We start from the raw sequence: 26,300 nt of genomic DNA on the forward strand, positions 1-26,300 counted from the left end.
TACAGCAGCTTTTTCAGAGTTGATTATCTGAAATACAGTGTATGATAATCATGTAAGCTGCTTATAGCTGTCATAGCTCTTCATTGCTGGAAGAATTTTAAAAAAAGGATATTAGACCTAACTTCTTAGCCTGGTGTATACATTGAGAAGTTTGGCTCCAAATTGATTTTTCTAGCCTCGGTGTTCAATTTCTTTGTGAGCCCCCTCTTAAATCTCTAGCAATTTTGTTTTCTTTTGAAAAAGATTTTATTTATTTGAAAGGTAGAATGGATAGATGGGAGAGACAGGGAGGGAAGGAGATCAATCTATTATTTTCCATCTACTTGTTCACTCCCCAAGTCGCCACAATGGCTGGGGATGGACCAGACTGAAGCCAGGCCAGGAGCCAGGAACTCTCACATGGGTGGCAAGACCCAGACACTTGGGGGCCATCTTCTGCTTTTCCAGGAATGTTGTAAGGCATAATACTGGCAGGGGTTGGATTGGAAGTAAAGCAGCTGGGGTCTGAATTGGCACTTTGATAGAGGATGCTCCAATAGAGGAATCATAAGCAGTGGCTCAGCACACTGTGCCACTTTGCTGCCTCCACTCCCTTTTTAAATATTTACTTTATTTGAAAGGCAGAGTGATGGAGAGGGAGATACAGAGAGGGACCAAGAACTAATCTGGGTCTACTGTGTAGGTGACGAACCCAATTACTTGGGCCATCATATGCTGCCTGCCATGTGCATTAGCAGGAAGCTAGATTGGAATCAGAGGTGGGACTCCATCTTCAGCACTCTGATAAGGATGTGGGTATCTCAAGTATCCCATTAATCTGCTGTACTACAATGCTCACCTTGGGTACCTGCTTTTTTTGAGAAACAGTATAGAAACTAGATGAAAAGAAGAATTACTTACTAAAGAAATAATTCATATTTTGGTAAACATCTGTTTTTTTCTCAATTATGCTATTTTATGTAGTTAATGGCTACTGTGTTCCTGTGTGATGTCTTGATGATGTAGACATGTTTTCATGTGAATGTGCATTTATAGCATGACTTCTATTAGCGTCCATGTAATTTTTCATTATTTGGTACTACTGTAACCTAATTGATCCCATACTGATGGACATTGGGTAGTAGTAGTTTGTCATCTTTCATAAGGTTTATGAGATTCGTTTGCCATGGAGCTCATAGTATATCTGAAAGGAAATCTAACAGGTAAGATTTAAAAAATAAAAGTATTATCCTAGAATTAGAGCGTAAACATATAGCCTTACAGTCTTTAAAGTATCTATTTTGAGGGACAGGTGTTTGGTGCAGCTGTTAAGCCCCCTGCTTAGGATGCCTACATCCCAGGTAGGAGTGTCTGGGTTCAGGTTCCAGCTTGGCTCCCAATTCTGACTTCCTGCTTATATGTACCCTGGGAGGCAGCAAGTTATCGCTCAAGTTTTTGGGTTCCTGCTACCCATGTGGGAGACCTAGATTGAGTTCCCAGCTCCTGTGTTTGGCCTAGCCAAGTTCTGGCTGTTGGGGGCACTTAGGGAGTGAAGGAGTGGATGGGATATCTCTCTTCTCTATTTTCCTTCCTAATAAAACACACACACAAACACACAGAGTATTGGTTTTGACTAAGAGGTCTGTGGGTTGTTTAAAATGTGTGATAGAGTGGGCTTTTGGGCTAGTGGTTAAGAAGAATGAACCAGTGGATTGAAGATTTTTGTCTCTGCCTTTCAAATAAGTTAAAAGCTTAAGAGTGTATATTATACCAGCTCTGAATCATGGTGAGACAAAATAGGGAGGTACTTTTTTTATTCAGGTAACTGTGGCTTAGACCCATGGACCATATTCTGATTATTTATATTTTTTAAAGATTTATTTTACTTATGTGAAAGAGTTACAGAGAGGCAGGGGCAGAGAGAGAGATGTCTTCCATCCTCTTGTTCACTCCCAAAATGACTGCAATGGCCAGAGCTGAGCTTATCTGAAGCCAGCAGCCAGGGGCTTCTTCCAGGTCTCCCACGTGAGTGCAGGGGCCCAAGGACTTGGAACATCTACTGCTTTCCCAGGCCGTGGCAGAGAGCTAGATAGGAAGCGGAGCAGCCAGGACTCGAACTGGCACCCATATATGGTATGCTGGCACTGCAAGTGGCAACTTTACCCGCTACTCCACAGAATATGGCCTCATATTCTGATTATTAAAGGCTCTGTAGGTCTTGTGGCATAGAGGGTTCAGTGGCCACCTGTGATGTTGGCATCCCATGTGGATGCCAGTTCATATCCTGTCTGTCTGCTCCACTTCCCATCTAGTTCCCTGCTAATGGTTTGGGAAAAGCAGCGGAAGATGGCTCAAGTGTTTGGGTTCCTGCACTCACATGGGAGACCGGAATGAAATTCCTGGCTTTGGCTTGGCCTAACTCAGGCCTTCACGGCCGCCTGGGTAGTGAACCAGCAGATGGAAGCTCTCTTTCTCTCTGTACCTCTGACTTTGAAATAAACAAACAAACAAAGAAATCTTTTATTTTATTTTATTTTATTTTTGACAGGCAGAGTGGACAGTGAGAGAGACAGAGCTTCCTTTGCCGTTGGTTCACCCTCCAATGGCTGCCGCGGCCGGCACGCTGCGGCCGGCGCACCGTGCTGATCCGATGGCAGGAGCCAGGTACTTATCCTGGTCTCCCATGGGGTGCAGGGCCCAAGCACTTGGGCCATCCTCCACTGCGCTCCCTGGCCACAGCAGAGAGCTGGCCTGGAAGAGGGGCAACTGGGACAGAATCCGTCAGTGGCTTTACCTGCTACACTGAAATGCTGTCCCCCATTTAGGTTGTATTTTTGTAATTTTCAGAGTGTAAGTTATGAATTTTTTTAAAGATTTTATTTATTTGAAAGGCAGAGTTAGGAGGAGCAGGGAGAGATACAGATCTTCCATCTGTTGGTTCACTCCCCAAATGGCCGCAAAGGCCGGGACTGGGCCGGTCTGGAGTCAGGAGTCAGGATCCAGGAGCTTCTTCCGATCTCCTATGTGGGTGCAGGGGCCCAAGCACTTGAGCCATCCTCTGCTGCTTTCCCAGGTGCATTGGGAGCTGGATTAGAAGTGGAACAGCTAGACTCAAATGGCACCCATATGGGATGCTGTTATTGCAGATGATGGGTTAAACTGCTGTGCCACAGTGCCAGCCCCAGGTTTTATACCTATTAAATACAAATACCTATTATAAATGAAATTGCTTTCTGTATTACTTTTGGATTGTTATTGCTATGTTGTGACCTTTTGAATTGGTTTATTTTTTGTTTTGTTTTGGTGGTTAGGATTTCTCTACATAATTTCATATCTGTGTTTTAATTTCTTTCCAGTTGGGATGTCTTACTTCAGATGCTTCTGTATTACTAAATCTGTGTTTTCATCTGGCTCCTTCAGTGATTCTGAAAGTATAATCTGTGAATCTTTGGGGATCCTAGAAAGCATGTCAAGTGATCTGCAAGATAAGATTATTTGCCTTTTTCATTGTGTTGACCTTTTCATTGATAACATGAAGGCATAGTAGATAAAATTGCTGGCCACTTTGCATGAACATGGCAGTGGTACTAAGTGGTCAATGTATTCTTCATTGCCAAACACATGGTATTAAAAATAATTACTCGATGTCCTTGATGAAACTGTGAAAATTAATTTTATTAAATATGAGACATTGTGTACATGTCTTGATACTCTGTGATGAAATGAGGAGTACAGATAGGGTGTTACTACTGTGTACTGCAGTACGATGGCTTCCTGTACATGATGCAGACTTGAACTAGTTGATTTTTCCTTATGGAATATCATTTCTGTTTGAAAGAATGATTGACTCAACAAGGTAATCCAGATACGGATATTTGACAGTTTTTGAATACACAGAACAAGCACATATGTAAGACTGACAATGTTAGTTTCCAGTGATTAAAATTTGAGTTTCTAAGCAAAATAGGGATTTTGGGAAACTTTTACTGACACTGTGAGCTTGAAGCTGCCTGGTACTGAAGGATTTTTCTGATGGCTTTGATGGGATTACTAAGGGTTTCCCCCAAGATCAGGTAATATATTCAGAATTATGTAGCCAAACTCAGTTTAAATAATCCCAGTTTTGTTGGTAACATTCAAAGCATCATAATCAGAAGCCAGATGTGAACATACACTTTCCTCTATCAGGGTTGGTCAGAGTATTGATGTTATCCACATCAGTGTCAGATTTTTCACAGCCTGTTTGATCTCGTGCTTGTTGGTTTTGATGTGCATAGTAAACCCTGTATCTTGCTGTCTTGTATATTCATGGCCAAATGAGTGGTCACTGGTGACTGTGGAGTGTTCAAGCTTGCTTTGCTTTGGACTTTGATTTATTTGAAAGGCAGAATTTCACACACACACACACACACAGTGCATGGGTGAGCAGTTTTCCATCCACTGGTTCACTCCCTAAATGGCTGCAACAGCTGGAGCTGGGCTGATCTGAAGCCAGGATCCAGGAACTTTTTCCTGGTCTTCCATGTGGGTGCAAGGGCCTAAGCACTTGGGCCATTTTCCACTACTCTCCCAGGCCATTTTCCACTGCTCTCCCAGGCCATAAAAGAGAGCCGGATTAGAAGTGGGGCTGCTGGGACTGGAACTGGCACCGCAGGTGGAGTCTTAACCCACTATTCCCCAGGGTGGGCCCCTGATGTCATTTCTTAATATTGTGTAATGAAATGTATCAGCATTGGGGAAATCCGCATAACTTAGTGATTCAAGTCACTAATGCATGATGCTACAAAATCATGCAGGGACAAAGGCCTACTAAGTCTTTCTTAAATGCAGAGGGCATGCCCCAAACAGTGTCTCAACTTCTCTGCCACGATGCTCATCCTGATTTATTACTTTGCTTGCCTCTTTAATCTAGATCTTGGTTAGTGATTTTCTCACACTAGAAACTATTTTGAAGTACTTTACTTTTTTATATATCTTGATTCTGGAACTTTAATACACATGCAATCACCTTGGGATCTTTTAAAAATCAATTCTCTTGGGGCCGGCGCTGTGGCATAGCTGCTTGCCCAGGCGCATTAGCAGGGAGCTTGGGTCAGAAGTGGAGCAGCTGGGATTCAAACCAGTGCCCATTTGCCAGCGCTGCAGGCCAGGGCTTTAACCCACTGTGCCACAGCTTTGGCTCCAGTTGAACATTTCTGTAATCCCATCATCACCCATGGACATTGATAGTCAAACCCACCACTAACTCTGCACCCGTGCAACTATTGGTGTGCCACATAAGTTTAGGTATTTATTTTTGCTGTGTTATTAAAATGGAAGTAAACTGTATACTTCTATATGGCATTTTCCTGCTTATCCAGATATACTTCTCATTTAGCATATGGTAGTAAGTTACTTACAGTTTATTAGGAAACTGTTTCTTCATATTGCTGACTAGAATTCTGTGTATGGACATAACTTATTCAGTGGACATTTTTGTTGTTAAAGATTTATTTGAAGGCAGAGTTACAGAGGGAGGAAGTGTGTATGTGGTGAGGATAAATATTTTCCATCTGCTGGTTTACTCTGCAAATGACTGCAACAGCTGGGACTAGGCCAGGCAGAAACCAAGAGCCAGGAATTCCCTGCAGGTCTCATGTGGGTGGCAAGGGTCCAAGAAGGTTCTGCTTTCCCATGTACATTAGCAAGGAGCTGGGAGCTGGATCAGCAGTGGAGTAGCTGAGACTCAACTGGCACTCATTGCAGTAGCTCAACCCCACAGTTCCACAACGTCAGCCTATCTTTTTTTTCTTTTTTTTTTTTTTAAGGGTTTATTTATTGTAAAGGCAGAGTGATAGGGAGAGAGAAAGATGCAGCCATCCTCTGGTTCACTCCCCACATGCCCTCACTAGCTGAGGCTGTGTGAGGCTGAAGCCATAATCTTCATCCTGGTTTCTCACATGGGTGGCATGGCCCTTTGTCCTTGGGCCTTCGGCTGTTTTCTCAGGCACATCAACAGGGAACTGCATCGGAAGTGGAGCAGCCAGGATTTGCAGTGGTGCTCTGATATCGGATGCTGGTATTGTAAACCATAGCTTACTTAACGCTGTGCTCCACAACACCTGCCCCTCCTTTAAGCCTTTTTGAATAAAGTACTCCTCATCATTTTATTTTGCCTTTTGTGTTTGGTTACATGAATGTACTAATTTGTTGGATTCTGCTTGCCTTATATGTTGCAGCCACTTTCGAGTCTACTGGGTTTTTGTAATATATATAGATATATTTAAAGATTTATTTTATTTATTTGAAAGAGTTATAGAGAGAGGTGGAGACACAGAGAGAGGTTTTCCATCCACAGGTTCACTCCCCAGATGGTTGCAGTGGCTGGAGCTGTGCTGATCCAAAGGCAGGAGCCCGGTGTTTCTTCCAGTCTTCCACTTGGGCCATCTTCCAGTGCTTTCCCAGGCCATGGGAGGGAGCTGAATCAGAAAAGGAGCAGCCTGGACTAGAACTGGCACCCATATGGGGTGCCGGTGCTTCAGGCCAGGGCTTTAACCTGCTGCGCCACAGCGCCGGCCCTTGTAATATATATATTTCTTATTATGCTTTTATTTAATTTGTTTTTAAACAATTTTTTTTTTTATTTTACTTGAAAGAGGGGGCCAGCGCTGTGGTGTAGTAGGTTAATCCTCTGCCTGCGGCACTGGCATCCCATATGGGTGCTGGCTCTAGTCCCATCTGCTTCACTTCTTTCTGATCTGACTCTCTGCCATGGCCTGGGAAAGCGGTGGAGGATGACCCAGGTTCCTTGGGTCCCTGCACCCGTGTGGGAGACCAGAGGAGGCTCCTAGCTCCTGGCTTCGGATCGGTGCAGCTCCAGCTGTTGTGGAGTAAGCCAGTGGATGGAAGACCTCTCTTCTCTCTCTCTGTCTCTTCTTCTCGTGTCTGTGACTCTAACTCTCAAATAAACAAATAAAAATCTTTAAAAAAAAAAAAAGTTACACAGAGAGAAGGAGAGGCAGAGAGAGAGAGAGAGAGAGGTCTTCCATCTGCTGGTTCACTCCCTAGATGGCTGCAACAGTCGGAGCTGCGCTGATAAGGAGCCAGGAGCTGCTTCTAGGTCTCCCACATGGGTGCAGGGGCCTAAGGCTTGGGCCATCCTCTACTGCTTTTGCAGGCCATAGCATAGAGCTGGAGCGGAAGTGGAGCCATTCAGAACTTGAGCTGGTGCCCATATGGGATGCTGGCACTGCAGGTGGCAGTTTTACCCACTATGCCACATCACCGGTCCCTATACATTTATTTTAAAGATTTATTCTTTACTTGAATGTTGGAGAGGGAGGGAGTGGGAGAGATAAGAGTGAGCGAGTGCTTCAATCTGCTGGTTCATTCCCCAAATGGCCACAACAGGAGGGGCTGGACCAGGCCTAAGTCAGGAACCTAGAACTCCATCCAGGTCTTCCATGGAACTGGCAAGGGCCCAAGTACCTGAGTCATCTTCTGCTTTTTGCTAGGCATATTAGGGAGCTGGACTGGAAGCAGAGTAGCCAGAATTCAAACTGGGAATCTGATATGGCATTGAGACATCCCAAACAGTGGCTTAATGTGCTGTACCAAAACACCTGCTCCTTTATTTATTTATTTAAAGATTTATTTATTTGAAAGTCAGAGTTACACAGAGAGAGGAGAGGCAGAGAGAGAGGTCTTCCATCCTATGGTTCACTCCCCAATTGACTGCAGTGGCCGGAGCTGTGCTGATCTGAAGCCAGGAGCTTCTTGTGGGTCTCCCACATGGGGGCAGGGGCCCAAGGACTTGGGCCATCTTTGCTTTCCTAGGCCATAGCTGAGAGCTTGATCAGAAGAGGAGCTGCTGGGACTAGAACCAGCGCCCATATGGAATGGTGGCGCTTCAGGCCAGGGCATTAACTCGCTGAGCCACATCACCGGCCCCTGCTCCTTTATTTTTAAAGATTGCTTTTTTTTTCTCCCTCTCTCCCTTCCTTCTTTCCTTTCTTCTTTTAAAAAATTATTTATTTGAAAGACAGTGTTACAAGAGAGAGGGAGCCACAGAAAGATCTTCCCCAAATTGCTGCAAAGGCTGGGGCTGGGCCAAGGCCAAAACCAGAAGTAGCTTCTGGGTCTTACACGTGAGTGACAGGGGTGTAAATTTTGAGGTGCATCTTCTGCTGCTTTACCATGCTCATTATTAGGAAGTTGAATTGGAAGTGGTGCAGCCAGGACCTGAACCAGTGCCTGTGTGGGCTGCCAGCTTAACCCAATGTGCCACCATAATGGCCCATACCTTTATATTTTCAATTTAAGCCTGACTTCTTTGAAGTTAGAGCGGACTCAGTGTAGCTCAGTGATGATGCTTGTTTATTTCTTAAGATTTCTTTGAACTTGATTCCTCTTTTTTTTTTTTTTTTAAGATTTTATTCATTTATTTGAGATGTAGAGTTACAGACAGAGAGACAGAGACAAAGATCTTCATTCCATTGGTTCACTCCTCAGATGGCCACAATAGCTGGAGCTGCGCCAATCCGAAGCCAGGAGCTAGGAGCTTCTTCCGGGTCTCCCATTAGTGTGCAGGGGCCCAAGCACTTGGGCCATCTTCTACTAATTTCCCAGGCCAAAGCAGAGAGCTGGTTTGGAAGAGGGGCAGCCAGGACTAGAACTGGCGCCCATATGGGATGCTGGTGCCACAGGCCGAGGATTAACTTACTGTGCCATGGCACTGGCCCGATTCCTCTCTCTATCCTATTGGTTTTGTTTTGCTTTAGCTACTTATTGAAGAAACTCATTTTATTCTTGTAGAATTTAATGTTTTCCTGTCTCCTCTTGTTCCTGTACTTTTATTATTAGAATTAGAGGAATAATCAGATTCTTTGATTACTGTTTTGTTCTCACTTTGTGCCATTGGTTTCCTCCCCTGCCCCCTCCCACTTTGAGGTAACTCTTTTAATTTTTAAAAATTTTTGTTATTCTTGTTACTCCTTGGAACTTTTAGTGAAACTTCTAGTGTGAAAAATTTCAATTATGAATAAAATATTCCATCTTAAAAGTTGTCTTATCCAAGTTTATATACCTTTCTTAATGGGCTTATTTTTGTATAATTAGTCCTTTAAATAGCTTTTTCTTTTTAAGATTTATATATTTATTTGAAAGTCAGAGCCACACAGAATAAGAAGGAGAGGCAGAGAGAAAGAAAGGTCTTTCATCTGCTGGTTCACTCCTCATTTGGCCACAATGGCCGGAGCTGCACCGATCTGGAGCCAGGGCCTCCTCCGGGTCTCTCATGTGGGCCATCTTCCACCCTCTCTCAGACCATAGCAGAGAGCTAGATGGGAAGTGGAGCAGCCAGGTCTTGAATCGGCACCCATATGGGATGCCGGCACTTCAGGCCAGGGTGTTAACCTGCCTCACCACAGCACCGGCCCCTTAAATAGCTTTTTAAATGTTTTTAACTCCAGGTCTATTACTGATTATTTAGCATTCTACCACTAGAGCAGCATGTCTTATATCATTTATGACTGTTTTATAGGGTATTCTGAATGCAGTATGTTGTATTAGTCAGTCAAAGCTTAAATTTATTTATTTATTTTAAAAGATTTATTTATTTGAAAGAGTTACACAGAGAAAGAGAAGGAGAGGCAGAAAGAGAGATCTTCCATCAGCTGGTTCATTCTCCAATTGGCTGCAATGACTGGAGCTGCCCTGATCCAAAGCCAGGAGCCAGGAGCTACTTCCAGGCCTCCCATGTAGGTGCAGGGGCCCAAAGACTTAGGCCATCTTCTACTGCTTTCCCAGGCCATAACAGCTGGGTGAGAAGTGGAGCAGCCAGGACTTGTAGTGGCACCCATATGGGATGCCGGCACTGCAGGTGGCGGCTTTACCTGCTATGCCACAGCGCCGGCCCCCAAGCTTAAATTTATTAGCTTCATTACCAGCTTTTTTTTTTTGACAGGCAAAAATAGCGAACGAGAGAGAGACACAGAGAGGTCTTCCTTTTCCGTTGGTTCACTCCCTAAATGGTTGCCGTGGCTGGCTGATCTGAAGCCAGGTGCTTCCTCCTGGTCTCCCATGCAGGTGCAGGGCCCAAGCACTTGGACCGTCCTCCACTGCCCTCCCAGGCCACAGCAGAGAGCTGGACTGGAAGAGGAGCAACCAGGACTAGAACTGGCATCCATAAGGGATGCTGGCACCGCAAGTGGAGGATTAGCCAAGTGAGCCACCGCGCTGGCCCCTTCTTCCTTTCTTTCTTTTTTTTTCTTTTTTCTTTTTTTTTTTTGTTAAAGATTTTATTTATTTGAGAGGCAAAGTTACAAACAGAGGGAGAGACAGAGAGGTCTTCCATCCGCTGTTTCACTCTCCAGATGGCTTTAGTGGTCGGAGCTAGGCTGTTCTGAAGCAAGGACCCGCTTCTGGGTCTCTCCATGTAGGCCCAGGCATTTCAACCATCTTCCACTGCTTTCTCAGGCCATAGCAAAGAGCTGGTCGGCAAAGGAGCAGTCAGGACTTGAACTGGTGCCCATATTGGGTGCAGGCACAGCAGGCAGAGGCTTAGCCCACTACGCTACAGTGCTGGTCCTGAGCCAGTTTTTTCACCCCATTCCCATCCCTTTATCTTATGCAGTATTTAAGGTGGTTACATTTTCTCTCTCTGTTGAACTTCCTTTGGTTTTTGGTGTATTTTGGGCATATCCCTAACACACTAGGTATTTCCCAGCACTGTTTTCTTCTGCCTCTCTTTTTAGCTCTTCTGTTGGGCTCATTTTGTTGTTTCTTTGGTCTTTGCTTTTTTGTTGACAGTTTCCCCACAATGCTTTTCTTTTTTCACTGACTAGGTAGTGGTCCAGGTCATTGATTTTAGTTGGAATAGAGTTTCTCTGTAGGCAGTGCTGGAAGGATTTCTGGGTCAAGCTGCCTGCCTACCTTTATTCTCTTCCATCCCTCCCCTCCTTCCTTCATTGTTCATTTGTATTTTCATTACTCCATGGGCTTTAATGGATCTCTGTTTTTAATCTAATTTCTGAAGATCAGTGGTTTCTATTAGTGACATTCTAGGCTTATCTTTGAAAAATCTGGCTTCTGCCTGGCCCCGCCCTGGCCATTGTGGCCATCTGGAGAGTGAACCAGCAGATGGATCTTTGTCTCCCCCCCACCCAACTCTGCCTTTCAAATAAATAAATAAATAAATCTTTAAAAAATATAAAAATTTTAATTGGGGTAAAAATTACATAACATTAAATTTGTCATCTTAACCATTAAAAAAAATCTTTTAAAAGAGTTAGAGAGAGAGGGAGAGAGAGAGACCTTCCATGTACTACTTCACTTCCCAAATGGCTGCTAGAGCCAGGGCTTGTCCAGGCCAAAGCCAGGAGCCAGGAGTTTCATCCTGGTCTCCCATGTAGCTGGCAGGGGCCCAAACACTTGGGCCATCCTCTGCTGCTTTTTCCTGGCTATTAGCAAGAAGATGCATCAGAAGTAGAGCAGCCGGGGCTGGCGCTGTGGTGTACCGGTTAAAGCCACTGCCTGCTTGCCGGCATCCTGTATTGAGACCCAGCTGCTCCACTTCCAATCCAGCTCTCTGCTATGGCTTGGGAAAGCAGTTGAAAGTGGCCCAAGTCCTTGGGCCCCTGCACCCGCGTGGGAGACCTGGAAGAAGCTCCTGGCTTCAGATTGGTGCATCTCCAGCCATTGTGGCTATCTGGAGAGTGAACCAGTGGAAGGAAGACCTCTTCCCCCCGCACCCTCTGCCTCGCCTTTTTTTTGTTGTTATTTTTGTTTTCTTTTTTAAGATTTATTTATTTACTTGAAAGTTAGAATTACACAGAGAGAGAAGGAGAAGTAGAGAGAGAGGTCTTCCTTCCAGTGGTTCACTCCCCAATTGGCTGCAGTGGCTGGAGCTGTGCCGATCCAGAGCCAGGAGCTTCTTCTTTCAGGTCTTCTACACGGATGCAGAGGCCCAAGGACTTGGGCCATCCTCTACTGCTTTCCCAGGCCATAGCAGAGAGCTGGGCTGGAAGTGGAACTGCCGGCTCTTGAACTGGTGCCCATATGGGATGCCAGCGCTTCAGACCAGGGCGTTAACCCGCTGTACCATAGCACCAGCCCCAAATAAATGAATCTTAAAAAAAAAAAAAAAAAGAAGTAGGCCGGCGCCGCAGCTCACTAGGCTAATCCTCTGCCTTGCGGTGCGGGCACACCGGGTTCTAGTCCCGATTGGGGCACCGGATTCTGTCCAGGTTGCCCCTCTTCCAGGCCAGCTCTTTGCTGTGGCCAGGGAGTGCAGTGGAGGATGGCCCAGGTACTTGGGCCCTGCACCCCATGGGAGACCAGGATAAGTACCTGGCTCCTGCCTTCAGATCAGCCCGGTGTGTTTGCCGCAGCGCTGGCCGGGGCGGCCATTGGAGGGTGAACCAGCGGCAAAGGAAGACCTTTCTCTCTGTCTCTTTCTCTCACTGTCCACTCTGCCTGTCAAAAAAAAAAAAAAAAAAAAAAAAAAAAAAAGTAGAGCAGCCAGGACACAAACCTGCACCCATATGGGATGCCAGCATCACAGATGGCAGCTTTGCCCGCCACACCACAATGCCAGCCTCCATCTTAACTGTTTTAAATCATACAGTTTAATTGTGTTAAGAATATTCATGGGGGCCTTTGCTTGAGGTAAAGCTGCCTCCTGCAGTGCCAGTATCCCAAATGGTCGTTGATTAGTGTCCGGACTGCTCCACTTCCGATCCAGCTCTCTGCTATGGCCTGGCAAAGCAGTAGAAGATGGCCCAAGCCCTTGGGCCCCTGCACTCACATGGGAGACCTGGAGGAAGCGCCTGGCTCCTGGCTTTGGAAGCTCCTGGCTCCTGGCTTCGGATCAGCCCAGCTCCTGCCGTTTCCAGCCATTGGGGGAGTAAACCACAGGATAGAAGACTCCTTTCTCTTTGCCTCTGCCTCTTTGTAACTCTTTCAAGTTAAATAAATAAAAATTTTTTTTGACAGGCAGAGTTAGAGAGAGAGAAAGGTCTTCCTTTTTCCATTGGTTCACCCCCCAGTTTGGGGTGATCTGAAGCCAGGAGCCAGGTGCTTCCTCCTTGCCTCCAATGTGGGTGCAGGGCCCAAGCACTTGGGCCATCCTCCACTGCACTCCCGGGCCACAGCAGAGAGCTGGACTGGAAGAGGAGCAACTGGGACAGAATCCAGCACCCCAACCGGGACTAGAACACGGGGTGCCGGTGCCGCAGGCGGAGGATTAGCCAAGTGAGCCGCGGTGCCGGCATAAATAAATCTTAAAAAAAAAAAAAAAGAATATTCATGAGCTGACACTGTGTTGTAGTAGGTTAAGCCTCTGCCTTTGGTGGCAGCAGCCCATATGGGTGCCTGTTCGAGTCCTGTCTTCAGACCAGCCCAGCTTTTAAAAAAAAAAAGATTCACATTGCTATGCAATAGATCTCTAGAACCTTTTAATCTGGCAAAAGCAGAAACTACCCATTTAACAGTTCTCTGTTTTCCCTCCCCCATCTTCTGGCAGCTACCCTTTTTCTCAGTTTGAGTACTTTAGGTAGTTCGTAATAGTGGAATCAAACAAGTATTTGTCTTTTTGTAATTGACTTATTTTAATTAATTTAAAAAATTTTAAAAGATTGATTTATTTGAAAGAGTTGCATGGAGAGAGGAGAGGCAGAGAGAGAGAGAAAATCAGTCTTCGATCTGATGGTTCACTCCGCAGTTGGCTGCAATGGCTGGAGCTGTGCCACCGATCCGGAGCCAGGAGCTTCTTCTGGGTTTCCCATGCGGGTGCAGGGGCCCAAGGACTTGGGCCATCAAACTTCTATTGCTTTCTCAGACCATAGCAGAGAGCTGGATCAGAAGTGGAGCAGCTGGATCTTGAACCAACGCCCATATGGGTTGCCAGTGCTTCAGGCCAGGGTGTTAACCAGCTGCATCACGGCCCAGCTCCAATTAAAAAATTTTTAAGAATTTATTTATTTACTTGAGAGGTAAAGACAGAAGGAGACAGAGGTCTTCCTCTTGCTGGTTCATTCCCCAATTGGCGACAATGGCCAGAGCTGCGCTGATCTGAAGCCAGGAGCCAGGAGCCCCTTCGGGGTCTCCCATGAGGCTGCAGGGGCCCAAGGACTTGGGCCATCTTCTGCTTTACCAGGCCATAGCAGAGATCGGAAGTGGAGCATCTGGGAATCAAACCGGCACCTATATGGGATGCTGGCACTGCAGGCAGCAGCTTTACCCACTGTAACACCGGCCCCAATTTCATACCTTTTTAAGGCTGAGTAATTTCGTAGTAAGAATACACAGTAGTTTTTGTTTATCCATTTATTTGTTGATGGACATTCAGGTTGCCTCCAACTCTTGGCTATTGTGAATAGTGCTGCTATGAATATGGGTTTACAAATATCTCTGAGATTTTGCTTCAGTTCTTTTCAATGTTATATCCAGAAGTGCAATTATTGGATGGTAATTTGAATTTTATGTTTTTTAGGAACCTTTGTACTGTTTTCCACAATGGTGTACCATTTTACATTCCTGTCAATAGTGTACAAGGACTTGATTTCACTACATCCTCACCAACTCTTATTTTCTGTTTTTAATAGTAACCTTGTTAATGGATATGATGTGATATCTCATTGTGGAATTGTTAGGTTTTGAAATCAGGAGGTGAGAGTCCTCCAACTTTGTCCTGTTTAAAATTGTTTTTGTCCTGTTTGAAATTGTTTTGACTCTTTGGAATTCCTTGAGAATCTGTGTGAATTTCAGTGGATTTGTCTATTTCTGCAAAAAAGGTTAAGATTTTCATAGGTATTGAATTGACTCTCTAGATTGCTTTGGTTGGTATTAACATTTAAGAAGATTAAGTCTTCCAGTCCATGAACATGGGGTTTACTTCTGCATATTTGTGTCTTAAAAAATTTATTTCAGCAACATTTTGTAGATTGCAGTGTTAGAGGTCTGTTACTTTCCTGCTTTCCACGAGTTTTTTATTCTTTTTGATGCTCTTGTTAATGCATTTTTCCATTTCTTTCTTTGAAAGGCAGAGTGAGACAGAGAGATTGAGTTTTGAGATTCAGATACTCTATCTGCTGATTTGTTCCTCAGATGGCCACAACTGCCAGGGCTGGACCAGGCCAAAGCCAGGAGACTGGAGCTTCATCTACATCTCCCATGTTGTGTGCAGGGACCTGCTAATATGATTGGGAAAGCAGTGGACGATGGCCCAAGGGGTTGGGGCCCTGCATCCACATGAGATTCCCGAAAGAGGCTCCTGGCTCCTGGCTTCAGCCTGGCCCAGCCCTGGCAGTTTTGGCTATTAAGGGAGTGAACAAGCAGATGGAAGATCTCTTTCCCTTTATCTCTGACTTCAATTAAATAAGTAAATTAAAAAAAAAAAAAAAAAAGGACCTTAACTGTCCTTTCTCAGCATCTGGTGGGCCTTTTTTTTTTTTTTAATTTTCAAAAATTAAGAATTGTCCATTGTTTAGTGTGTGGAACTACATCTGATTTGTGTGTTGACTTTTGTATCTTTGTTGAATTCATTGTTCTGTTACTGTGGAATCTTTAAGGTTGATGTTATATGTACTTCTTTCTTGTCTAAATTTCTTTTTACTGCTTAATTGCTCTAAAACTTAGAATACAGTGTTGAATAGAAATGGTGAAAATAGTAGCCTGGTCTTTTGCATGATCTTGGACAAATGGCCCTTTGTCTTTTGCTATATATATTTTTAAAGGTTTATTTATTTGACAGGCAGAGTTACAGACAGAAGGAGAGACAGAGAGAGGGGTCTTCGATCTGCTGGTTCATTCCCTAAATAGCCGCAGTGGCTGGAGCTGAGCCAGTCCGAAGCCAGGAGCCAGGAGCTTCTTCCCAGTCTCCCAAGTGGGTGCAGGGGCCCAAGCACTTTGAGTCATCTTCTGCTGCTTTCCCAGGCCATCAAGCAGAGAGTTGGACCAGAAGAGAAGCATCTGGGAGTCGAAACAGCATCTATATGGGATGCTGGCGCTGCAGGTGGATGCTTAACCTATTATGCCACAGCGCCAGTTCCCTGTCTTTTGCTGTTTACATATAGTATTAACTGCATCTGGAGAGTTCTCGGCTTTCTGGCTCTGATAATGATGTTCTTTCCTTACCTTTCTGGTTCTGGGTAGATGTAGTGAAATGATTTGGAAAACTTGTGTAGGTTAGCTGTTAGGCTGCCTGGTAGGCCGTGGTTAGGATGAATTTCTAGCCACACATGCTTTTTCTAGAATGTATATCCTGCATGTTTCATGTTAGAGAAGGTTATGGTGGTTGCAGTAGCATTGTTTTCTGTGTTATTAGGCACTGTTAATGATTAAAGAAGGAAAACTTGGGATTGTGTACAATGGCCCTTCTTTCTGACATCAAATAATCTAGGGGCTTATTTTTAGTAGGTACCTCATCTCATTCTCCTATTGTATCTTTAAGATTTATTTATTTGAAAGTCAGAGTACACAGAGAAAGGAGAGGCAAAGAGAGGGAGAGGGAGAGGAAGAGGGATCTTCCATCCGCTGGTTCTTTCCCCAACTGGCCACAACAGCCAGAGCTGCGCTGATCTGCAGCCAGGAGCCAGGAGCTTCTTCCGGGTCTCCCTCGCAGATGCAGGGGCCCAAGGACTTGTTCCATCTTGTATTGCTTTGCCAGGCCACAGCAGAGAGCTGGATCGGAAGTGGAGCAGCTGGGACTAGAACCTGGCGCCCATATGGGATGCCTGAGGCATTAACCTGCTGCACCACAGCGCCGGCTCCCTTCCTACTGTATCTTACTCTGTCTAGGTTGCTAGTTTTTTGTTGTCAGGGTCTTCTCTTCTCCCTGATGGTTGGTGGTGTGATTTAGTTCCTAAAATCCTGGTATTTTGTTTGGCATGTACTTCGGCCTGTTCTCTCTCTCTTCCTTCTTACCTTTTTGTGAAAGATTTACTTACTTACTTGAAAGGCAGAGTTAGGGTGAGAGAGAAAGAGATAGATCTTCCATTTATTGGTTCACTCCCCTGATGACCACAATGGCTCCTGGCATCCGATCAGCCCAGCTCCAGCTATTGTGGCCATTTGAGGAGTGAACCAGTGGATGGAAGATTCTGTCTCTCTCTCTCTCGCTCTGCAACTCTGCCTTTCAAATAAATAAAATCTTTAAAAAAGGAAAAAAATGTAAATGCATAAATGACTTCTGGACATGGTGGAGATTTGAATGTTGGGTTATATTATCTTGTTGGCTTTTGTTTAGCCTGTGAGCCATATCTAACCAGCTGTTTGTTTTAACATGGCCTTGCCCATTTACTTATATCTGCATTTACTTTCATGAAACGGTGAAGAGTTGTATAGTTGGACAGACTATATGGCCTGCAAAGCCTAAAGTATTTTCTTTCTCTATCTTTACAGAAAAATGTGCTGAACCCTAATCTTGTATAATTAAGCATTCTGTAATAGAAGGCTCATTTTGACCATTAACCAAATTATGTTTATACAGTTTCTCTGACTTCACATTCCTTTCATAGTGACATATTGCATATGAAATGCCAGTATGTTAGAGTACAATCAGGAAATTGAAGAGGGAACTTCACAAAATGGAGTGATTATACATAGGTTCGGTATTTATAAAGATAAGAGAGGTCAAGGAAAATCAGAGATTATGATAAGTGGGGACGCAGCTGATCTTCCCTAAGGCTAGCAAAACAAAGGACAAACATTTTTGGAATCCAGTATCATAAAGGAGGGCCCTGTGCAGGAAGCAAAGATTTCAGGGAAAGGATCTTGACTGACTGCTGCTAGTACCTCTTTAGAGGGATGCCATAAGACTGGTTTTTGGAATGCTAAGAGAAGCTGGAGGCTAGAATCTTTGCTGAGGGTCAAGATTTCAGATACGACAGGTTAACTAGTCCTTGATCTCTTTTCTCCTGCCTTCTGGTCTTCCTTATCAGCTCTGGAAGTCAGCTAGAAATGAAGAATGTAGCTCTCCAGGCCCAAGTGTCAGCATCACAAAGCACAAAACAGAGGGTGGATGTGGAGTTAAGGGATAATACCAGAATAACTGGTGAAGTGTATTCTCCACATTCCATCTGTCAAAAATCTGTTCTTAAACTCAAATTAGTCAGTAATTAAAGAATTCTTTGCTTTCACCAAAGAAAATATCTGAAATGCAAGTCCAAGTTTTATTTTAAAGTTTGAATTTAATATTGGTTTAGCATTTTTCATAATTTCAAAAATTCCTTATTTGTGCTTCATTTCAGTATCAGATATAGAAGGTGGTGATGGACTACAGCTCCGAAAAGAACATACTCTCAAAATATTTGCTTATATCAATTCCTGGACACAGAGGTATGCATCCTTGTGAGCTGTTTTTTATATTGCATTGTTTATGATGAAATTTTCCTTTAGGATTTTGAATTGGATGCCTTTATCATTAGATGATTGTCAGCAGCTGATATTTGGCCTAGCAGCTGAAACACTGATTAAGAACCCTGCTTGTATCCCCTATCAGAGCATCTGGGATTGATACTGGTCTCTGGTTCCTGACTCCAGCTTCCTGCTAATGTAAATTTTGTGAGGTAGGAGCAATGGCTTAAATAATTGGGTTCTTGCAACACATTTGTGAGACCTTCATTGTTCCTACCTTCATTGTTCCTAGTTCCTGGCCACTATTTTGGGCATTTAGGGGAGTTAACCATCTTATGGGAGCTCTCTTTTTCTCTGCATTACAAATTAATACACAAAAACATTTAAAAAGCTGGAGAGGTATTTTAAAAAGTGACAGTTGATCAATATTAAATCTTCTTTCCTCCTTACTGAAGAGGCTGATCATAGTTCTGGTTCTTTTTTTAAGATTTATTTATTTTATTTGAAAATCAGATTACACCGGGGGGTTGATGAGGGTGAAGAGAGCCTCCATCTGCTGGTTCACTTCCCAAATGGTCGCAATGGCCAGGGCTGGGCCAGGCTGAGGCTAAGAGCCAGGAGCTTCATCTAGGCCTTCCATTTGGATGCAGTGTCGTAGGGACTTGGGCTTTCCCAGGTGCATTAGTAGGGCTCTGGATCAGAAGTAGAGCAGCCAGGACTCCATCTGGCACCCATATGGGATGTTGACATTGCAGGTGGTAGCTTACCCTGCTGTGCCACAGCACCTGGGCCCCACATTGTTCTGTTTTCAAAACAGCAACATAAAGATTGGTTCTCCTTCATTATTTAAGAATTTGAGAGGGACTAGAATTGTAAAAAAAATTATTTTTAGAGAGTAAAGAAGTTTTGTCACATGGCCAAAGGCTTATAACAAACATGCTTTTTAATTTATTTTTTAAAGATTTATTTATGTATTTGAAAGGCAGAATTATGGACAAAGAGAGGGTGAGACAGAGAAAGAGGTCCTTCATTTGCTGGTTCATTCCCCAAATGGCCACAGTGGCCAGAGTGGGCTGATCCGAAGCCAGGAGCCAGGAGCCAGGAGCTTCCTCTGGGTCTCCCATGCAGGTGCAGGGGCCCAAGCACTTCGGCCATCTTCCACTGTTTTCCCAGGCCATTAGCTGGGAGCTAGATTGGAAGTGCAACAGCTAGAATTCGAACTGGTGCCCATATGGGAATGCAGCACCACAGATGGAGGCTTAACCTACTACGTCATAGCTCCAGTCCTACTTAATGCTTTTTTAAAAAAAGTATTATGATTGCTGATGCTGTGAAACCAGTTGACGTTTGCTCAGTTTCTAAAATAATTATATACATTTGTATTATATTATTTCTGAATAATGTGTATATTAAGAACATGATGAATAAAACCTAAGGAATCTCAGTTGTTAATATAATCAAATATTACAAAAAGGATTTATGGAACCCATCCCTGAACATGATTTTAGTAGATCATGACTGGTAATTCTTTTCACTTTTTTGCCTGTCCAATTTAAATTTCTTAGTTTTCTAAAATCTTTATGGGTGAGAATGTTTGAAGCATTGTATACAGTGATCAATTAACATTAAATGGAATGATATTATGAGACATACATCTACGTGTTCATAAAGTTTAGCAGAATGGTTAAATTTCAAGTATTTTTCTACAGTATTAATCTTTTCCAAAAAATTTTTTCTTCTATTTGTCCAGAAGAGTTTGTAGGTTTTAATTATTTAAAACTGCTTTCTTATTATTTTTTGCCTCTCTTTTCCAGTTTCAACAAGCTGAATTTCTTTTCACTAAGTTAATCAGTGGTTGTTGCTCCTTTTATTTTACAGATGAACTAGGTCTGGGTAGTGAACATCTGACCCATATAAGGCCTATGAAATCATTTGGTCTGGTTCTTCAGAGGGCATCCATAGGCAGGACCCAAACTCAGTAAATCTATAGCAGGGTAAATTTTTTTTTTTTTTAAAGATTTATTTATTTGAGAGGCAGAGTTACACAGAGAGGGAGAGACAGAAAGGTCTTCTGTTCGTTGGTTCATTCCCCAAATGGCCACAATAGCCGGAGCTGGGCTGATCTGAAGCCAGGAACAACTTCTGGGTTTCCCACGTGGGTACAGGAGTCCAAGCACTTGGGCCATTTTTGACTGCTTCCCTAGGCCATTAGCAGGGAGCTGGATAGGAAGTGGAGCAGCAGGAACTCGAACTGGAACTCACATGGGATGCTGGCACTGCAGGCAAAGGCTTAACCTACTATGTCATAGTGCTGGCCCCTAGTAGGCTAATTTTTAAGTTGATAATTTTGTATGAGGCCAGTGCTGTGGTGTAGCAGGTAAAGCTGCTGCCTGCAGTACCGGCATCCCATATGGGTGCCAGCTTGAGTCCTGACCGCTCTGCTTCCGATCCAGCTCTCTGCTATCGCCTGGGAAAGCAGTAGAAGATGGCCCAAGTGCTTGGGCCCACGCACCCGTGTGGGAGACTGGGAAGAAGCTCCTGGCTCCTGGCTTTGGATTGGTGCAGCTCCAGTCGTTGCTCTCACCTGGGGAGTGAACCAGTGGATGCAAGACCTCTCTCCCTCTCTCTCTCTTCCTCTGTAACTATTTTCAAATAAATTAAAAAAAAAAAATTTTTTTTAATTGTGTATGTCCTGTGAATGATGTTAATAAATATCCAAGTGGCCCTTGGCAGAAAAAAATTATATTTCAAAATATTATGTTAGTTGTTAAAATGATTTGTTGGAAAATACTGCATTTGAGTTCTAGTTTCTACAATTTTTTATTTTCATTTTATATGAAAAGCAGAGAGAGAGAGAGAGAAAGACAGAGTCTGGCAGACAGAGATCTTCCATGTGATGGTTTTCTCCAAATGCACACAACAGCTAGGGCTGGGCCTGGCTGAAGCCCTGAGCCTAGAACTCAATCCAGGTGTCCCATGTTGGTAGCAAGGACCCAACGCTTTGAACATGTCATCTGCTGCCTTTTGGGATGCAAATTAGCAGGAAACTGGAATTGGACACGAAGAAGCCAGGACTTGAACCAGCATTCTGAAATGGGATGTGGGCTTCCCAGGCAGTGTTTTAACTGTTGGGCCAGATGCCTGCCCCATAGTTTTAAATGTATTTATCATAAGTACAGCTATGTGGCAAAAGGTTACAGTAGAGAAAACCTACACTTCTATTTTCATCATCTATTGATGTGCCACTAAATAAAACCCAGAGAAATAAAATAATCTTCCTGAAGTCTGACCACTAGTTACTCATGGAGCTGAGGTAGGAGTTATATTTTCTCCATTCCTAGACTATTTTTATTCTAAATGCATATTGTTAATGCCCCCATATTAGGTAATTTTAACCTGGAATCTCTAAGTGGGAATAAATTACAAAGGGAATTTTGTCGTGAATAGTTATAGGCAATAATTCACAGATTTCATCAGAATATCTCAGTGTTTGACCCAAACTATTGAGAGCTTCTGCTTTGTCATATTTCCCTGGGGTGTAGTCATTAACAATGTGTCTTTGGCCCAGAAAGGTCTGGGTATCTGCTGCATCACATGGATTGGATGATCATGAAATAATTAGGTAGTATAAACTCTAATTTCCTCATTTGTGAAGTTAGAATGATAAAGTTGCTACTATCTGAGATTGTGCTTAGTGTAGTATTTGAAAAAAGAACTTCAATTAATGTGTTTTTAAATTAAAGTTTATTTGGAAAATGAAATAAAAACTCAGGGTATATAAACCAAAGCACGAAGGACCAAACTGGACAACACAATTTGTAATGTTTATGATTCTGTTCATATGTCAGTATGAACAATTTTTAGGTGGTTGTTATAAAAGTGGAATATTACTGTATTAATTGTTCATGCTGATAGAAAGGAGAAGAGGTGAAAATAGAATATCTAGTTGGATCATATTGAGTAACAAGTTTGCCTACTTTTCATGCCCTTGACCCCTAAGTAATTCCCTGGGCATCAGAAAATAGTCTAGGCTGTTAGGATTCTTGTAGGGGTAAGCAGCTATTAATGGAGCACAGTTACTCTACAAAAGGGGCACTTGAGGCCCATGGACCTGGGAGTCCATAAGTGTAACTTAGTGTGCTATTGAACCACAACCTTTTTTTTATAAAGTTTCTCAGTTTTTTAAAAAATTTAGATTACTTACTTGGAGACAGAGAACAAGAGCCCAAAAGTACTCTTATCTTCTGATTTCACTTCCTAAATGGCAGCAACTGCTGGGACAGGAGCTGGGAGTGCAGTCAGGTCTCCCAAGTGGGCAGCAGGAACTCAGTTACTATCACTGCATCCCGGAGTCTGTTTGTGTAGGAAGCTGGAAACAGTTATCAAACCCAGGCACTCTGATCTTGGGCATCAGTATCTTAACTGCCAGACCTCAAAATGTTTTTTGAAAATTTTTTCATAGAAGTGTTATAATTTACATAAGATTATCAGTTGAAAATAATTCTTCATTCTAGTGTACTGATGAGACTATTAGATAAATGTTACTTTGTTACTTAAAACATTGTGTTGATGAGAATATACAAGCGTTACATATATTTCAAATTTATGGGAAAAAGAGCTTTCAGAAGATTAGTTAAAAATTAATATACTGACACCCTCCCCCCTCCAGTAACTACTGATACCTTTTTGTGTAACTCTTTGGTGTGAGATTGTGAATAATTATAGTTTAAGATTTTGGAACTGTGATTTTTTTTTTTATTTGACAGGTAGAGTTGTAGAGATAGAGAGAGAGAGAAAGCTCTTCCTTCTGTAGGTTAACTCCCCCAGATGGCTGCTATGGACGGTGCTGTGCCGATCCGAAGCCAGGAGCCAGGTGCTTCTTCCTGATCTCCCATGTAGGTGCAGGGGCCCAAGCACTTGGGCCATCCTCCACTGCCCTCCCGGGCCAGAGCAGAGAGCTGGACTGGAAGAGGGGCAACCGGGACTAGAACCTGGCGCCCATGTGGGATGCCGGCACTGCAGGTGGAGGATTAGCCAAGTGAGCCTCGGCGCTGGCCCCGGAACTGTGATTTTTATCATCTGACTTTTTCATGTAATATTGCTTCATGTCATTAAATAAGTGTTCGTGCCATGATTTTTAACTGCTATATAGTAGTCATTGTTGCCACTCATTTTTTGTGTCTGTTATATCAGGGAAGTTACTTATGTAGGTTGGCTTTGCAGGAATTCATTATTTTGATCATCTTAGTAAATTGTAATAGAGTATGTGGAAAATGATTCAGAGAATGGAGGAGTGAAAGAATAAGTTGAATAATAATAGAAATAGGGAAAGTACATTAAAGTATGAAAGGAATAGGGATTATGACAGATGCACGTGAACTACAGCGTATCCTTTAAGTTGGAAATGTTACTGTAGTTTATTGACTTTTTGAAAAAAAATTACTTTTTTTTTAAAATTTTTGCTTTATTCTCCAAATGCCTGGGACAGCCGGGTCTGGGCCAGGCTGAAGCTGGGAGTGAGGAACTATGTCTGGGTCTCACACATGGGTGTTAGGGACCCAATTACTTGAACCATCACTTGCTCCCTGTTAGGATATGCGTTACCTGGAAGCTGGAACATCAACTTAGGCACTCCAATATGGGATGTGGACATCCCAAGTGACCTGTTAACCACTGGGCCAAACACCTGTCCATAAGCTGATTGCAAAATAGTCTTAGGTTTTTATCTTGTAAGTTACACATACTTTAGCAAGCATTCAGAATTCCTTGGTGTCTCCTACCTGTCTGTTTTTTAACTTTATTTCAAGATTTTTCTTCTGTAAGAACTCTGGATGCCATTCAGTGTGAAATTGTGTCAGATCTTTTAGGCTGAAAAATACTATCTTTTTACCTGCCATCTGTGCTTAATGTTTAAAGCTATTAATTTTACTTTTAATTGTTTCGATAAGCTTTACTTATTAGAACAGTTTTGGAAGCTATTGCTTTTGAATAGATTAAAGAATTGTTCGTCTCTTTACAGCTCTCCCTTTTTTAGCATCAAGAAATTGGTTCCGCTGTTCATTTGCACAGTGGGATGACTATAGTTAATAATATATTACATATTTCATAATAGCTAGAAGAGAGGACTTTTTTAATGTTTAAAGCACATAAGATAAATGTTTGAAGTAATGGATATGCTACTCTGACTTGATCATTCCACAGTGTATACTTAAATCAAAACATCACATTGTACCCCATAAATATGTATAATTTTGGATCATTCAAAAATAAATGATAGTAAGAAAAAAATTTGAGCATTAGGATTTGGATATTGACTGACCACTGTTTAAAGTAGTGCTTTTGAGGAGTTAGCTTATAAAATACTTTTTGCCAAGATGGAAAAGAGTTAATTCATAGTTGTTTCATGCTTTCATGAGTAGCAGGATAGGTAAAATGATGTTAGACCCACTGGAGTATATCTAGACAGTTGGAATTCTAGAACCCAGCTTGGAAATAATTTCGTTTTATCTGTAGGTTCTTCATGAGTGTTTACTGTTTGTTTTTAATTGAAACTACCTTTTGTGCTAGGCATTCAGAAATTTTTATTGTTAAATATTTTTAAATGTAAACACATGCCACTTAGTTGGGCAACATGTAATTCTGTTTGGGTAATGATGAAATTGAAAGATCACTTTTGTGTAGAAAGTTTTTTGAATCTGCAGGGTTTTCAAATATGCATTTTCCATGAACTTTTTGAAGAGCCCCTCATGGAAATAACACAGAGGTGAAAATATTGATTTTTTTTTTTTTAAAGATTTATTTATGGCCGGCGCCGCGGCTCAATAGGCTAATCCTCCACCTAGCGGTGCCGGCACACCGGGTTCTAGTCCCCGTCGGGGTGCCGGATTCTGTCCTGGTTGCCCCTCGACCAGGCCAGCTCTCTGCTATGGCCCGGGAGTGCAGTGGAGGATGTCCCAAGTGCTTGGGCCCTGCACCCCATGGGAGACCAGGAGAAGCATCTGGCTCCTGCCTTTGGATCAGCGCCGTGCGCCAGCCCAGCGCACCGGCCGCGGCGGCCATTGGAGGGTGAACCAACGGCAAAGGAAGACCTTTCTCTCTGTCTCTCTCACTGTCCACTCTGCTTGTAAAAAAAAAAAAAAATTTTATTTGAAAGGCAGAGTTACAGAGAGAGAGATAGGCAGAGAGATAGATCTTCCATCTACTGGCCCACAACAGTCAGGGCTGGACCAGGTGGAAGCCAGGAGACAGGATCTTCATATTTGTCTCCCATGTGGGTGTAGGGGCCTAAGCCCCTGGGCCATATTCTGCTGCTTTCTTAGGCTGTTATCAGGGAGCTGGATCAGAAGTGAAACAACTGGCACTCAAACTGGTGCCTATATGGGATGTTCTGATAGTTGGAATTTTAGAAACCTGCTTGGAAGTAATTTCACTTTCACTGGTAGGTTCTTTTTTCTCCTGTCTCTGCAGCTCCCTTTTTTTTTTTCTTTTGGACAGGCAGACTGGACAGTGAGAGAGAGACAGAGAAAGGTCTTCCTTTTCTGTTGGTTCACCCCCTAATGGCCGCTGTGGCCGGTGCACCGCACTGATCCGAAGGCAGGAGCCAGGTGCCTCTCCTGATCTCCCATGCGGGTGCAGAGCCCAAGGACTTGGGCCATCCTCCACTGCCTTCCCAGGCCACAGCAGAGAGCTGGACAGGAAGAGGAGCAACCGGGACAGAATCCGGTGCTCCGACCGGGACTAGAACCTGGGGTGCCAGGGCCACAGGCGGAGGATTAGCCTATTGAGTGCGGTGCCGGCCTGCAGCTCCCTTTTTATTTTCAACTCTTTTAGGGTATTGATTTTGGTAATAACCTGCATGTTCTGAAATAATGTTATTGTGCTGATGTTGCTTTGTTTATCAATTTTGGGCATAAGGTATGAACTTTTATGATAAATGAAGATTTATTCATCCTCATCCTTTCAGTATAGTTACATCAGTATTTGAATAT

At 43.2% G+C, this 26,300-nt stretch overlaps 1 protein-coding gene across 7 annotated transcripts in view; it reads left to right on the plus strand.

Moving 5' to 3' along the window:
* Window positions 1–26,300, plus strand: part of USP34 (ubiquitin specific peptidase 34) — a 234,077-nt gene that overhangs the window by 8,258 nt on the left and 199,519 nt on the right. For all 7 annotated transcript variants that reach the window (XR_016229347.1, XM_051838286.3, XM_051838300.3 and 4 more), the window contains exon 2: window positions 18,207–18,294. Coding sequence is in view for 3 of the 7 variants with exons in the window: in XM_051838286.3 (XP_051694246.1) it covers window positions 18,207–18,294 (88 nt within the window). In the remaining 4 variants the exon portion in view is untranslated. The remainder of the gene's footprint in view (window positions 1–18,206; window positions 18,295–26,300) is intronic.

This window comes from Oryctolagus cuniculus, chromosome 2 (genome assembly GCF_051225735.1).
Source record: "Oryctolagus cuniculus isolate XC-2025 breed Fujian yellow rabbit chromosome 2, ASM5122573v1, whole genome shotgun sequence".
Classification (NCBI taxonomy): domain Eukaryota; kingdom Metazoa; phylum Chordata; class Mammalia; order Lagomorpha; family Leporidae; genus Oryctolagus; species Oryctolagus cuniculus.